General features: G+C 43.2%; 1 protein-coding gene across 3 annotated transcripts; it reads right to left on the reverse strand.

Moving 5' to 3' along the window:
• Positions 1 to 2,024: 2,024 nt before the first annotated feature.
• Positions 2,025 to 15,865, reverse strand: ALG8 (ALG8 alpha-1,3-glucosyltransferase). 3 transcript variants are annotated; one of them, XM_075074873.1, is made up of 13 exons: positions 15,730 to 15,865; positions 15,067 to 15,134; positions 13,111 to 13,304; positions 11,663 to 11,772; positions 10,035 to 10,102; positions 9,372 to 9,498; positions 8,593 to 8,696; positions 8,352 to 8,472; positions 7,914 to 8,053; positions 6,939 to 7,078; positions 5,119 to 5,216; positions 4,006 to 4,078; positions 2,025 to 2,666 (listed from the first exon to the last, which is right to left on the reverse strand). In XM_075074873.1, exons 3-13 carry the CDS (start codon positions 13,212 to 13,214, stop codon positions 2,435 to 2,437), a joined length of 1,317 nt encoding a protein of 438 aa, XP_074930974.1. In that variant the 5' UTR covers positions 13,215 to 13,304; positions 15,067 to 15,134; positions 15,730 to 15,865; the 3' UTR covers positions 2,025 to 2,434. The 3 variants fall into 3 exon arrangements, with proteins under 3 accessions (XP_074930974.1, XP_074930818.1, XP_074930902.1); XM_075074717.1 differs by having other exon boundaries at positions 15,067 to 15,145; XM_075074801.1 differs by having other exon boundaries at positions 13,115 to 13,304; positions 15,067 to 15,145; positions 15,730 to 15,824.
• Between the last annotated feature and the right edge of the window lie 258 nt (positions 15,866 to 16,123).

A 16,123-nucleotide genomic window follows, 5' to 3' on the forward strand; every position in this document is an offset into this window, starting at 1 on the left:
AAAATCACATTTGAACACATCACAGATCCTAAAGGATTCCTCACCTCTTTCCTAAAAATTTATTAATTAGCTTCTTTCCACACAGGAGGATGCTGGGCTGTTGCTGCTCTGTAGCAGGAGATGCTGAAGTTGAGGCAGGAGGCCTTGGAGGCTTTTGGCTCGACTCGCAAAGATGCAGCTGGAGAAGAGCCAGGAGAGGGTTTTTCAGGCTATTACCATTCCTCTATGCAGGATGGCACCGACAAACACCTGGACTCGTACAAAGCATTTGACACTGTGCCGCACAACATCCTTGTCTCTAAATTGGAGAGACATGGATTTGAGGGTCGGGCCGCTCGGTGGGTGAGGAATTGGCTGGATGGGCGCACTCAAGAGTTGCAAGTGTGCAAGTGGTGACCAGTGAGGAGGGGTGTTCCTCAGTGGTCGGGGTTGGGACCAGCGCTGTTTCACATCTTTGTTGGCAACATGGACAGTGGGGTTGAGTGTGCCCTCAGCAAGCCTGCCGATGGCAGCGAGCTGAGCGGTGCAGTTGACACACCTGAGGGACAGGATGTCATCCAGAGGGACCTGGACAGGCGTGAGACGTGGGCCCGTGTGAGCCTCATGAGGTTCAACATGGCCAAGCGCAAGGTCCTGCACATGGGTTGGGGCAATCCCAAGCACACATACAGGCTGGGTAAAGAGCGTATTGAGAGCAGCCCTGCCAAGAAGGACTTGGAGGTGCTGGGGGTGAAAAGCTGGACATGACCCAGCAATGTATGCTCACAGCCCGGAAAGCCAACCGTGCCCTGGGCTGCATCCCCAGCAGCGCGGGCAGCAGGGCGAGGGAGGGGGTGCTGCCCCTCTGCCCCGCTCTGGGAGACCCCCCTGCAGCGCCGCCTCCAGCTCGGGGCTCCTCAGCACGGGACAGACACGGGGCTGTTGGAGCGGGGCCAGAGGGGGCACAGAAATGCTCCGAGGGCTGGAGCCCCTCTGCTGCGAGGCCGGGCTGGGAGAGCTGGGGTTGTTCAGCCTGGGGAAGAGAAGGCTGCAGGGAGACCTTACTGCGGCCTCCCAGTGCTTAAAGGGGGGCTGTAGGAAGGATGGGGGCAGCCTCTTTAGCAAGGCCTGTTGTGACAGACCAAAGGGTGATGGTTTTAAAGTGAAGGAGGGTACATTTAGAAAAATTAGGAAAAAAATTTTCCTAATGAGGGTGGTGAGATACTGGCCCAGGTTGCCCAGAGAGGTGATAGATGCCCCACCCCTGGAATTGTTCCAGGCCAGGCTGGATGGGGCTCTGAGCGACCTGATCTAGTGGAAGATGTCCCTGCCCATGCCAAGAGGGTTGGACTAGGTGATCTTTAAGATCCCTTCCAACCGAAACCATTCAATGATGGTGGATGCCCCACCCTGTGCAGAGCTTTGAGGTTCAGAGCAAAGGTAGAACACAGGTGGAAGCAGCACTGAGGCACTGCCATATTTTTACCTGCTGTGACTGCTGGCAAAGTAGTTCATGAGGTAAAAAAAAAAAAAGTAGAAATTATGTGAAATAATGAAAACTGGAGTGAAAAAGTCTGAAAATGAGCTCACTGGCTGTGAAGTTTAAATGCTCAAGCTCTTTGGTTACACAAATGGCCACTGTAACTACTCTACTATCCACACACTGTCCTAAAAAAGAGTCACACTCTATTTTAACATGCAAAATATTTGGAGAACGTAAAGGGTTTTACCTGAATTGCAAATAAATACAGTTATCCAGCCACAAAATGGGATATGTTTAATGGTGTTAAAGGACTACCAAATTGAGGCTTATTTTTTTAAACAAAAATAAGCAAGATGACAAGAATATTAAAACCTCTTTGCAAAGACTCTATGAAAGGAGATCGGAGGGACACGGACGTATCAAACTAACATAAAGTTCAGATGTGGGCGTTCAAAAGTTTGATAAAGCACCTCAGGACCAACTTCCAGCCAGATATTGCATCCTTACTTGTGCAGGTGTCCCTCAAAGTCAGGCTCAGACATGGGATAAAAACCACAAGGAATGCTCAAACAAAAAATATCATTTTTTTAATTTACATATTCCACGGAATGCAGTCACAACACTCTCTCCTACACAGCAGTGATCCCTTGTAATTTGCCACACCAATTTTTATTTGGATACAAAGGATAATGGGAAGGCAGGGCGGGTTTTCCTCAGGACAGAAGTCTGGACCTCATTAAACTTCAGTTTATCCGCGGCAAGTGGCATCTTGCCGCGCCTCATGTTATTGCGACATGAGCTTCTGATCAGAGGTATCCTCGTTGGGCAGCACAGAAGCGTTGGGAGAAAAACTCCCCTCATGGCAATGGTACATGTACGCTGTGTCTTACCAGGAGTTGTGTGTCCTTGTGAGAACACCTCACGGTGCCAGATGATCCCCCCAAACCCAGGACCGGTCCCACCACCGCAGCTTCATTCGGCCTTTTGTCTAACAGAAATTCGCTCAGTCAAGACAGAGACATAGAGTTTCAGCCAGGCGTATGTGATGCCCAGGGCACAGTATATGGAGGTCAGCAACAAAGGGACAAAAGGGACATGCTGTTTCCAGGGTGTCAGAGGAAACACAATTTCACAGAAGATTTCCAAAGGCACTAGCTGGAGGAGGTAGATTGTTTCAAGCCAGGTAAGGAGAGGTCTCTCTCTCCTGTCAGAGGAATTAGAAAATAAAAAGTGTTAAAATATATGTTACCTGCGAACAACTATTCTGTTTTTCATCTATCACTAGTGACCAGTGCAAAGAATATCTCCCATTAGTTCACAAAAAGGCTTTAAGTAACAGTCTAAAGAGTTTCAGTAGGAAAACACGTGATAACAGAGTATAGCTAATTTCCTTGTCATGCAGCTTTTACACCAGGTTCCAAGAAGCCCTGGAATATAAGTAGCAATCTCAGCAGCTGCTCTGCTTCACCTCGCTTTGTTCCAGTGAGCAGCTGAGCAGAGAGCACCGTACACATGTTCGTTCCACAGAAGTTGTGCTATGTCCAGAGACTGGAAATGTCAGGTTTATCTCAACCTCTGCCCCCTTCCCCCAGGCCTTCTCTAGGATGTACTATGAGCCAGTCTCTCTGGCAAAGGACATTGCTTGTAGGGTTTTGACTGCAAGTAGTTTACAGGGGAGTTTGTGTTCTTCTGGAAGGAATTTGGGGTTTGGAACAAAAAACTTCCAAAAGCTCCATTTCTAGGCAGAAACTAAGCTCCTACAGAGGCTTTTCCTTAGAGCTCTTGAGACAGAAGAATTGAATTTGGGAAAACTAAGGGGGAAAAGCAGTCTGGTTGAAAGAGGATCACCTATAAAAAGCACCTGGCTGGGGCAGCGAATACAGGTTTATAGCATTTCCAACAGATCCTTCACTACAGCCCAGCTTTGCCATGAAAATCTGGGAAATAGAGAAGCAGAGGAGGCTGCAGGTGTTCTAAGGATACACACTGTCTTTGGTCAAGTGGTGAAGAGATCAGTGCCCTGTACATAAATACACAGGATGATTTGGGCAATATCTCATGACAGCCAAGTGTTTGCACAAGATTTGTTGACAAATAACTTGTAAATGTATGGTATTTATAACCTGCCCCTCCCACACATGAAAACATTAAGTACCACTGCAAGAAACCATAGTAGCGTTTATAACTGCCAGCACAGCTAAACAATCGCTAGATAACTCGCTGTAGTAAGTGCTCCACTATTGAATTAAATCCTCACAGGCTACAACATTACAACTTTGTGCTTTAACAGCGCATCAAGCAAGCGGGGATTCACAGCCTGCTGGGACCAACTGGGTAGCCGCCACAATTCAAACGTGACAAGGAGGTGTTGTAGTATCCCTAACCTAAGCCTCGCCTCCTCATAAGAACACAGGCAGCAGCATCTTTTGACTCGTAACACTTCGGTTTGATACTTCAGCGCCCATTTTCGGCGCTGTTTGCCCCCTGTGACAGTGACAGAAGAAATGGTTTTGTTCTTGGCTTTGGGAACAAGTTTTAGTTACCTGAATAGCGATTTCAACGAAGAGAAGCTATAAACAGTAAACAGCAGCATAAGCAGTATTTTAATTGGAAGTTCTGAAATACAAGGAACATACCGTACTTTTAAAATTAATTATAAAAAAGCCTTTTGCCATATAAATTGCAGTGTCGTTAAATCCTACTAGTCACACTTGCATTGCCCAACCTAATTATTTTCTCCAAACAGAACTAAATGTTTTACTGTTTGGGACACATAAAAATAAGCATAGACATTTACTGAAGCAAATGCCAAGCGTTTGCAATAGACTTACTTCAATTATCTATAAACATACTGAACACACTAATTACAATTACAATGTTACACTGAAAATAAGATTTTCCTATTAAAAAATAAATCAGAAATTACTGGACTGGGAAGCTTAAAACATAAATGTGACAGGCAAATCAATGCTATGTAGTTCTAGGTTGCGTGGTAGACAAAAATGAAGTAATAGAGAAGGCAGAGGAAGTTTTTCATTTCTCTGGGCAGCAGTTTCACTACTGCAAATAAGCAGCAGACCAAAACCAGTGAGAGGCCCTGGATTTGATTGTCATCCTTCCGGGAGAATTCAATACAGCATTATGGTGGTGTCGTAGCTATGACAGCCCAGGGTTTATGCAAAGTAAAAGCTGAGGAAGGAACAGAGCCAAACCTGTCCCTACACATACTGATTAACTGATGCCGCTGCACGATTTCTTGGTTTAAGCACACGACTGACAGCATGACGTAGTAGCCAGCTGGAAAACAGCCTGTCAGGTTTGCTGTTTCAAACTGCCTTTGTCACTTCTGCTTCACATGGTTATGTTAGACAGGGGGAAGTTTCTAGAACTGTGGCAGAATGAGGGATAACAAGTATTGACTACGACAATTTGCCATCTGTTTCAACATAAAATCTAAGGCTCTTCCACAGCTTTTTAAACTAACATTTCTTTTCACCAGTTGGAGAGTTTGTATTTATGGAAACAGACCGACGTATATCCTCTTGCAGCTTTCAATTTTTTACATAAAATAATCCAAACCATTGCCTGCACATCATCATTGAAAGAAAACCCCAAAGCAGTAAGACAAAAGCACAGAAAGGAGGAAAACACTTTACCTGGTGCTGTGAACAACAATGGAAAAAGTGAGAAGTGCCCTGTGGTTGTCAGAATCAAGTAGATGCCAGCATCCTTCGCTCTCTGAACGGACAACAAGCTAAAAATGACAAGAATTTGTTATGCTTTTGTCTTTTAGCAAAGAAACTTAATTTCAGCGAAACACTATGCGATTCACAACAGCCTGGAGAACAGGTCAAAGAGTTTCACAGTACCCCAGTCCCTCCAGACACTGGATCTGTGATGAAGTCTCCTGCTTCCAAACCACATGGCCTCAGAGATAAAAAAGCAGGAGGAAAAAAATCAGCCAGGAAACCCTTCCCCACAAAACCACATGCTCACTGACTGCAAACATCAGAAAGGCCTGGAGTTCTCTACAAACTGTCTTTTTCCTTTGCCAGCTGGCTGCCAACATTGTCATCCCTACTTTTTCTTCCTTCCTTCCTTTTGTTTTTCCAGCGTTAATTCCCTCCCTTCCACAATTCTTACTTCAGGAGTTTAAACATCACTAAGTCTCTGAAAAGGAAACTAGAGTTTGTAGCAATACTGCTCAGGCAGCTTATCAACTATAGCCTCACTTCTCCCCAAAACAGGCATTAAGTCCTTTTGGTAGGAACTACATACTGCTCTTGTCAAGCACAGCGCAGAAGGTATCCTTCCTCAGCTGGCTGCTGAACAAGCTACATTTTAAATATGAACCACAGCCCTCATCAAGGCTTGGGCATCCCAGCAGCTAAAAAATATGCTATTTTTACATTTGTCCCCACCACAGTAGTTTTCGAAACTTAACTATTCAGAGAGAAAAAGAACTTAATCAACTACGTGTGCTTGCCAAACTTGAGTATGACAGCAGGGTCAAACGCTTCAAGCCAGGCAAGCCGATAAATTTTTCTCTTCAAAAGGCAAAAGGCTACAAGACATGCAACAAATAGGTTTGGACTTTTTGGGTGCAATAAGTGTACCGCACATATTACTAATAACAGTGGGGGAAAACAAACGACCCTGAGAAAGCAGCCTGCTTTTGTCCACCATGTCAAAAGTGAAACATTTTATCAAACCTGCTCCCAAGCTGTCACTAAGAAAAGGAGGCTTCAAGGGGAAGCCAAACAAATTCTTCTGAGCGCTGCACATCCACATGCAGCCTAAAGTCTGAACCTCATTCTTTCATAAGCGTGGTTTGTTTTGGGTTGGTTTTTTTGGGGGGGAGTTGGGTTTTTAAGGGGTTTTTCTTGTTTTGGGGTTTTTTTTGCATTATTCTAACAGCAATGAGGCATCTGAATCAAACCACAGATTTTCTCTATACTCTGCATCTTAATACAACTCAGCATTCAAAGAGACACAAAAGAGCATATGTAGTGGGAAGGCCTGTGTGTCAGACTCCTAAACTGCTTAATCACCCCAACACCATACACTTCTATTCTTCTGATAGTCTGTAAATTAGTACAAAGCTTTGCTGTGCCCCACAGAGCTGGTATAGGAAATCAGCTGCTCCTAATAAAGCTCTGCTTAAAGCTTCTGTCAACGCAAACTATTGCAAAGTATAAGCCGGTGTTAGTATGTCATAAAAGATACTGTTTGCTTAACACCACACCTGTTTCCTACATATGCTATACCTGCTTCAGCATATTCTATCGCTAAGCCACATTTTATCATGCCTGAAATTAATTTACTTGAGGCCCACTAGAACTTTGCAATTTAAGGCATTCTATAAACATGTTCATCTTCTGAAATATACTGAACCTGAAGTGATCCTCATTGAGAAATCCTCAACAACTGGCTGCAAGTTCAGTTTGGCCAACTACCACATCTGAAATTCACTTACCTTAAGGGCAGAATAGCAAGGAGTATTGCTTTTTCATGCACGTGCCAGCCAAACATGAAGGAGCTCAACGCACAAAGAACAAGGCACTGAAGAAAGCCTCTGGGCCCTTGAGGTTTAAACCAAAGACAGAAAACAGAGGGCTAGAAACAACAGGCAAAAACAGGACTTCAGTGAAAAGTCTGGCAATCCTGAACACAAGCCATTGTCCAATGAGATTTTAAAAAATGTTTTATTAATAAAGAGCACTACACCCAGGTTGTGCTTGTGTGGCACAAGCATTATATAGCACTGGAGGAACCGCATCTAGCTGGATGTACGAATAGAGCCTTAAGGACTTCATCAGTGTAACAGGAGGGAAAAAGTAGGCTGAAAGACTAGAGCCAACTCCCTGGTATTTGTGTTGCAAGAACCATCTTTGAATCCATGCCACTAAACTCACTGTATCAGAGTCACCACACAAAGGCGCTGAAACAAAGATTTCCAGTTAAAGGCTAGCTGCTCATTAGAGTGAAAGAAGACTCTGTATCCAGGCAATTACTTACTGAACCTTCAGTTCTTTACTTGTCACTTGAAGAACACCATGCTTACCTGTAGCTCATGCTGTTTCGGCAGCTTACGGTGTTCCTAACAGTTCCATCAGTGTCTCTGCTCACATCCTACTGCAACTACCTTTTATCAGAAAAGGTCACTACTAGCTCAGCGTGCGGAGTGGTTTTGATCCAAACTTGCTTTTAATCCCTTAACTGTTCTAGAGCTGACACAGGCCATAATTTTAGCTATACTTTAAGTAATATTGTGTATCAAGAAAGATACTAATTCCACTTTTATCCCAAGAACTGTTTTTATTATTTTTGTTTTTAAAGAAATCTTTTTTGTTGCCCTGGAATTAAAATTCACGTGAAGCGCATGCAAATCAAATAAAAATCTACAGGGGACAAAACACATCAAGTTTCCAAAAATATTATTTGTTCTTACCAATATCGATACGAAAGTACAGATTAGCGTTGCCAGCGGAGTCACAGAAGGGAGGACAGTGTGCTGAAATTCTTGAACCAGCCCTCCTGTCATTGAGGCTTTAGGAATTTTTGTGGGATCAAGAAAATTACACTTTAAACCTAAAAACGAGACAAAAAAAGCACAAACTGATAAATGCTAATCAAGAAAATGAAAGAGCTCAATGAGGTATATGGCCAAGTTTTTTCTTTTTTAAAGATAGGTCAGAAATCAGTATTCCCTTTCTACCACTGGAAACGTACCATGTGCTGGATTATGCATACAATCAGCTGATTTAAGGCAATCTGAAATGTAATTTACTACCTGCATTTCAAATAGGGAAGACTAAAAGACTAAAAAAGATTAGAGCTCCAGAGAGCTCTGTCTAGAGCTCCAAATAGCAAGATTAGCATACTTTACCAAAAATGGTTAGTGCTTTATCCATGGCATTGTACAATGCCCAGAAGTTCGGGGCCCAATAAGCATGGCAGAGGCCTCGCTTGAAAGGAAAAAGCCGTGAAATGACTTGAGGCAGCTGGCCCTACAGAAAAGAAAAAACACAAGAAAGAAATGGTCTCTTTACATGAGACACTGTTTATATTTTTTGTAACACAAATTTCTAACAGTTCAGGGGAATAATGGGTGGAGAAGAGATTATTACCAACACTATGAAGGGGCCCAACGAAAGAGCAGAAACAAGACAGACAATCAATCCCAGAAGAGTTACATGAAGAAAGCTGAAACTTCTCCACTTCAGGGATCCATCTACAAGACACAGATTATAAAAACAGTTACTGTGGCAAGTGGAGAGGAAGACAAAGCATTCCGCGCCGACAGTGAATTGCCAGCACCTATCTAAAAAAAGCACGAAGCCTTTTATGTCAATGCATTCAGTTGCTTCCTTCAGCAGTTAGTTTGCATTTGCTTTTCCCACACTGCAGCTCACGTGTCATCCAACCTTTCGATATTTTCTCTTTCAAGAGAAGTGCCTTCTCTGGTCACGTGAGGAGTTTCAGGCATGTTTCAGTGCTAAAAAGTGGAGAGAAACTGAAAGAAGGGCTTTGAAATAGCTTCTGATGCTGTCTAATAGTTTCAAATCAAGAATAATTCTTATGGATTCAAACTGCCACCTGCAGTTTGTTCATCTTGGTTTCTGTTTTGGCAGTGATAGGTTAGCGGTTGGACTCCATGATCTTAAGGGTCTTTTCCAACCTTAACTATTCTAATTCTGTTCATAAAGAACTCCCTAGGAACATGAATTTTACAGAAATAAAAAAATTTCAAAGATCTTACCACCAGAATTCTACCAACAGATTTATCCAAGCAGAATTTTTGTTTGTCCCACAGCCATTCGTTCTGATGGTATCTGCAAGTCTTGAGCCTTCCCCAGGCCCCACTAACACAAGCCCCCAAAAGCAAGTGAGAAAAACCCCATCTTACCTGCATTATTTGCAGTAAAACAATAGGATCGCAACAAATAAATGCCATATGCTGGGGCAACGTACACGTAGATGTGTTTGAAATGCAGAAGAAGGGCAAAAAGAAGAGCACCCTCCAAGTATCTTTTCTGAAGGAAAAACAAAACAAAATCCAGGCTTTTTCCCCTTTGTACTAACTTTTAATAGTGCTTTGTTGTACTTCTAAGGTGACAGGACATTTATAGGCGTAAAAACAAATGAGTATTTCCTTCCAATCATAAACTCATTGTTATGTATGACAGGCACAGAGGAAGGAACTACATTGTCGCATGATACTTGGAAAACTGGGATAGGCCTCACCTCCCTGCAGCTTCAGAAGTATGTTTTCCCAGGACAGGTGACTTGGAAAAAGTTAAGATGGCAGGAAGCCATGCCATGTTGCCCAGGTATAACACAGAATTAAGCTTTCTTACAGGGAACTGCAGTGCTGCAGCATCAGCAAGCAATTATGGTGAGTTTCCAGTACTCTTCTTCCCCCCCAAACTCAACAAATAGTTAGACATCCAGCTTAGTACACCTCAACTTCCAGCCACTCTCAACCACTTCACTGGGCTGCTCATATTGAAGGTAATTAGCGCACCTAAAATACACAAGGCAACGATAGGAAAGAGCCACTCATCTTTACCTGACACAGTCGGGCAACAGAAAGAAGCATCAGTCCAAACAGAAAGCCATTGTACTGGAAGTGAATATCTGAATTGGAGTCAAGGAAATAAACTGAGTTTTCTTTACTGCTCTCAGTTTTCTCAGGACTCAAACATATAAAATCAGATTAAATGGAACTTAAATCAAGAAAGCAACCTTAAATTCACTCCACATAGACATGAAGTCATTACTTAACCATACCTGTAAGCACAAACAAAAAATCTGATACTTGTACATTATCTTGATGAAATGAAGCATAACAATCTGACCACGTGTGTCCTGTAACTTACATGATCTAAACCAAAACAAATAAAAGGTTAATTCTCCACTTTTTGAATTTTCAAATACGTCTGCCTCATGTTAGTTAACGGACAGCAGCCCGTGCTTATCACCTACTACCTGTAAGCAGGCAACTTACACAAGGACTGGGACAGACAGAATGAGTCCTTCCTGAACACGAGCCGGCAGTGTGCTCAGGTGGCCAAGAAGGCCAATGGCATCCTGGCTTGTATCAGCAACAGTGTGGCCCGTAGGAGCAGGGCAGGGATGGTGCCCCTGTGCTTGGCACTCGAGTACTGTGCTCAGTTTTGGGCCCCTCACTACAAGGACATCGAGGTGCTGGAGGGTGTCCAAAGAAGGGCAACGAAGTTGGTGAAGGGTGTAGAGAACAAGTATGCTGGGGAGCGGCTGAGGGAGCTGGGGGGGTTTAGCCTGGAGAAGAGGTGGCTGAGGGGAGACCTTATCGCTCTCTGCAACTGCCTGAAAGGAGAGGTGGTAGTGAGGTGGGGGTTGGACTCTTCTCCCTAGGAAGAAGTGATAGGATGAGAGGAAATGGCCTCAAGCTGCGCCAGGGGAGGTTTAAGTTGGACATTAGAAAAAACTTCTTCACTGAAAGGGTTGTCAGTCATTGAAACAGGCTGCCCAGGGAGGTGGTGGAGTCTCCATCCCTGGAGGTATTGAAAAGAAGGGTAGATGTGACGATTGAGGATATGGTTTAGTGGTGGACTTGGCAGTGATAGGTTAGCGGTTGGACTCTATGATCTTATGGGTCTTTTCCAACCTAAACGATTCTATGATTCTATAAAAGAATTACTGTTGTTTCCCCACACTGTTCCCTCCTCAGCTAGATCAATGTGGATTATGTCAAGACTAACTCACAATAATTGGACTTTCCAGAGCTGTTTTTATATTGTCTTAAAAAAACCCCTGCTAATTCTCATGTAACATTAACCAACTGAATATACCCTGAACATAAAGCACTTATAGAGATTTTCCTTGCCATGGCACAAACCTAGAACCACACCCAGGAAAAAAGAGGCTCTCTGCTAATACTTTTATGGGCATTCAGAGGAGGAGCCAGCAGGAAGGCATGCTGGTGCCAGACTGGTCCTCCTGCAGTTCTAGCAAATCAGACCAAAAACTGAACAATTTCCATTTTGCCAAATAACTGGAATGAAAACATTACATTATTCAACCAACCCCAGAAACACAAACACTAGTGTTACTTGCAGTAATAGTAGTAATAATCTTCATGGGTTTGTATCACATGCTGTAACAGGTTATTAAAAAAAGAAAAGGCAAACAACCTGCAACAGTTTGAAAGGATACGATCCACAATTAACAACCCAAAATTCCACAAGAGCAGAACTGCAAGAATAAATGTTGGTTTTTCCAGGATATCCTTTGCAGCTCGTTTCCCATTTACACATCTGCAGCATCTGAACAAGAGCAGAAGAATCAGAAGTCTTAATTGAAACAGCCAATAACATTACTTTTAAGAGTAGAGAAGTGTACTTAACCTGAAGAAAACTATTCTATTAGGATGGGAGGCAATGATAAAATTCTTGCTAAATTCATCAAGAGAAGACAAGGTCACAAATAAAGTTTGGCAGAAAAAATGATTTTAAATTTCAATAGCTGTAGTACATTCCACATGCTACAGCTTATGTTAAGTAACTTAGTCTCAGGTTCAAGTCTCACGTTAAATAACAACCATATAGTTGCCATAACCTGTTTACTATCAACTCCTCATGAATGAACAATGTATTGCTACATCTGGAGAGAACGTACCAAGTTGTATTTAAGGTCCTTAGTTGGACATTAACCTCTTCCTGGTTCCCCCCCAAAATCATGAGACCTTTCTGTTAGTTAAAACCACCTTACTACTTCTCAGTGTGAAGCCATATGGTCCATATTATTTTCAAAGGCAAGGTTAGATCAGATAGAAAAAGTCGTGGATGATTTGTGTTGAAATACCATTAGTAGAGCCATTTTAAGAAAGCCATCTCATTCATGCATCTTCGAGTCAAAACAATAAAAGGAAAAAAGTCACAATGCAAAGTTAGCCTGTTTCAAATAAAGTAAATCAAGGAGCTTAGGTGGTGCTCCAATGCAACAGAGAACTTTCTACCCAGATTTTGAGCAGACAGAATAAAATGAGGTAAGACTGTTGCAGCCAGATCATTAAGGGAGGCAACATAGTTCTCAAAACATCCCCCCTCTACTCTTTAGGTGCAAGATAAACACTTCCTCACAAAGTCAGGGCACGCCAAAAACATACAGTCTTAATACCATTAAATTAGACTTGGAATAATCAGTTTATCACCAAGAATACCAAAAACACTGGAGTGACTTTGCATATTTGATGATACTGGCATTTGGTCATGAGTTTCCTTTATGCTTCTACTCGAGAAGAACAGACTAATAAGAAAAGTAATAGGAAAACACAGTTGGGTGCACCCAAGCTGTCCTGCAAGTCCTACAAAATGAACCCAGTGACAGAAACAAAGTACTTGTAATGCGTGAAACGACAGCTAATGCCTGAATGCTTGCAGACCTCACCACATGCACTGCAATAGCATCTCCAAGAACCACAAAAAGTTATCTTGTATTTAGCAGTGTGTTCCAAATTTCTACTTGAATAGTTTAAAGCAGCTTTGATATTTTCATGCATTTATAAGCTTATTTGTACAAATAAGTATTTGTTGTTGCTGTAGAAAAAAATCCATATATTAGTGACTACCCGCTGTCCCTAAAATTAGAACATTAAGACTTACTCACGAACTGCATATATGAAAAGGATATCTGTAAAGATGACAGAAAATCTTTGGAAGAAGATGGTTGCACGACTAGTGTAATTTAGATTTTCAATAACCAACATTTTGGGGTCGAAGTACTTCGCAATGTGCGAAAGTGCATATTCAAACCAAGCAAAAAATGGTGGATAATCCAGGGTCCATTCTGAAGTTGCCTGAAGATAAAATGAGATAAAATAATTTAACACAATCCATGCTGTTTACAGTCCTTCAGGCACTGTTCATCACAGCAATTCAGCTGATGTATTTTATCTCAGTATCCTCTATAACAGAAGTAGCCAGCTGTATGGTGCTAAACACGATTTGAGCTGTTCTTCGGTAGTACTGGTAGAGGGATGTGACATCTCTTGACTAGTAGAAAGAGATTAAAGAACATTTCGTGTATCTGCACCTAACCAATATATAATTGTCTGTTCTTTATAAATCAACTTACTTAATAGGGCCAATATAAAAAAACTCAAAAAATAGCTCACTGTGAATATTTGTCTCCATTAGAGCAATCACTAGGACAATCAGCCTTGTTACAGTCTCAAACTTATTTTTACTCGTTAGTCAACAAGTCTTAATTCTAATAAAGGCCTTATCGAGGTCAAATAGTATTATTTGATCTTTCCACATAAGTACAGTTATTATGCCCTGACCACATCAGCATGCATGTTCCTAAACACTTACGCTATGCTGCCAAAAGGCATCCTATGCTTTGGCACTAGACTCGCGTGGGCATCGCAGAGATTTGTGTTGGATCAGCCCGTCAGAAAGTTCTGACCTGCACAGATCATTTACTCCTGGATACACAGTTCCCAGACTGTGGAGGAGTACTAGAGACTATGATCTTTATCCCAGAACTCCAGGAGATCTTGTGAGTATATTAAAACCCAATTGTGTAGGCTGAGTCTATCATCAACTTAAAGGTGATTCATCTAGATTAAAATTGATGCATGCTAGTAGCAAACCAGCAGAGGCTCAACATTTTAATACTGAAGCGTGTCCACAGAAGGGCACTTTTTTTTGCTGAGAGCATGCCCAGAGCAGGGGCAATGAAGCTGGGGAAGGGTCTGGAGAGCAGGTCTTATGAGGAAAGGTTGAGGGAACTGGGGTTGTTTAGTCTGGAGAAGAGAAGGCTGAGGGGAGACCTTATTGCCCTCTGCAACTGCCTGAGAGGGCTGTAGTGAGGTGGGTGTTGGTCTCTTCTCCCAAGTCACTAGTGATAGGATGAGAGGAAACAGCCTCAAGCTGCGTCAGGGGAGGTTTAGATTGGATATTAGGGGAAATGTCTTTACTGCAAGAGTGTTCAGGCATTGGCACAGGCTGCCCAGAGAGGTGGGGAAGTTGCCATCCCTGGGGGGGTCTTAAAAAAACCACATAGACGTGGCACTTCAGGGCATGGTTTAGGAGGCCTGCGGGCATTAGATTAACTGTTCGACTTGATTACCTTAGATGTCTTTTCTAACCTCTAGATTAGATTCTGTGATTCTAGTATTGTAATTGTATGATTCTAATATTCAGTGATTGATTTCATAATGTACATACCCACTTATATGATTACTTCTTTATCATGATATCTGTATATCAGTAATGACAAGAGTGAAGAGAACAGTGATTTAAGACTACCATGCAACTTGCTCCTGTGTTACACGGCCTTTCCAATAACCCATATGCCTTAATCATATTTTCATTTTGCCTTCATAAGTACCAGCAGCTTCCTCAAGCAATTTTCATTTTTAAATAAAAGCTACACAGGGCCAACAAATTGGGATCATTAATGGTTTTGAACCACTGCTATACAGCTGCCAACCATCAGCATCCATGACATACTTCCTGAAAATAAAGCCTTTCTCCTCTAGCATTCACATAGCCTGATATACCCAATATGCCTATAATTTATATGCAGCTAAAACCCCCCAAACATGTACTTACTTCATAGTACCACTGAGAGAGGGGTAAGTTGTGAGTGATGGCAAGCCAATTCCTATGTACTTCAAAATCTGTGGAATAACTACAGAAGGTTGACATTAAGAGTCACATAGACACACTTAAACAAGAAACATATCAGAGCACACTGCCACAGATAGATAGAAAGGAAGCCCGCATTGATCAGCTCTAGGGCAAGGCCTTGATCAAGTAACACGCACAGTAACAAAGATGATGCATGAACTTTGTACCAAGGACATATAGAGGCAACTATAGGACAAGAATTATTTAGAGCTTGGCCTTTTCCGGCAATTTAAGCCAAAATTCCAGGTTCTGACTGACATTTTAAAAGCAATGGGTTTTTTTCTTTTTTTTTTTTTTTTGAGGAAAAAGAGCTAGAGTATCTTTTAAAGATTAAAAAGTGTTAACGTTTCAGCACATTTAAAGCCCATCCCGAATAACAGCCAGCCGGAACGGGCTGTAAGCGCCTCCAGCCACAAAAGCAAAGCTATTTTACCCAGAGGACGAAGAGGCAGCGCCATTCAGCACCCGAAGGAAATAAGGACCTTCAGGGCACCGGGCCCCCCTCCCCACCCCCGGCCGCCCTGAGGGGCCGTTCCCATCCCCCCTCGACCCGACCCACCTCCCTCCCCCGGGGAAGCTCCTTACTAGGCGGGGATGAGGAGGCACTTGAGGAAGGACACGCCGAGCGCCAGGGCGCGGAACCAGCTCCGGCCGCCCGCCGCCATGGCCCACCCTGCGCTGACAGGCCGGCCGCGCATGCGCCCTCCAGCCGCGAAAGCAGTGGCGGCCCGCCGGCACTGTTTAAAGCGCGCGGCCCCACCCGCCGCGCCAGGTGCACATGCGCCGAGCTGCCCGCCCTTTGGCGCTGCCTCAGGCGCCGCACTGCGCATGCGCGGGAGCCTACGGCGTTGTCAGGGGCGCTTGGGTTATGAGGGATTGAGTTTAGGGTTCAGGTGTGGGATGTTGTGGGGTTGGGGTTGGGTGGTGTGGGACCACCAGTGGGGTTCATAGAACCATATAATGTCCTGAGTTGGAAGGG

Source organism: Phalacrocorax aristotelis, chromosome 1, assembly GCF_949628215.1.
Source record: "Phalacrocorax aristotelis chromosome 1, bGulAri2.1, whole genome shotgun sequence".
In the NCBI taxonomy this organism is placed as follows: Eukaryota; Metazoa; Chordata; class Aves; order Suliformes; family Phalacrocoracidae; genus Phalacrocorax; species Phalacrocorax aristotelis.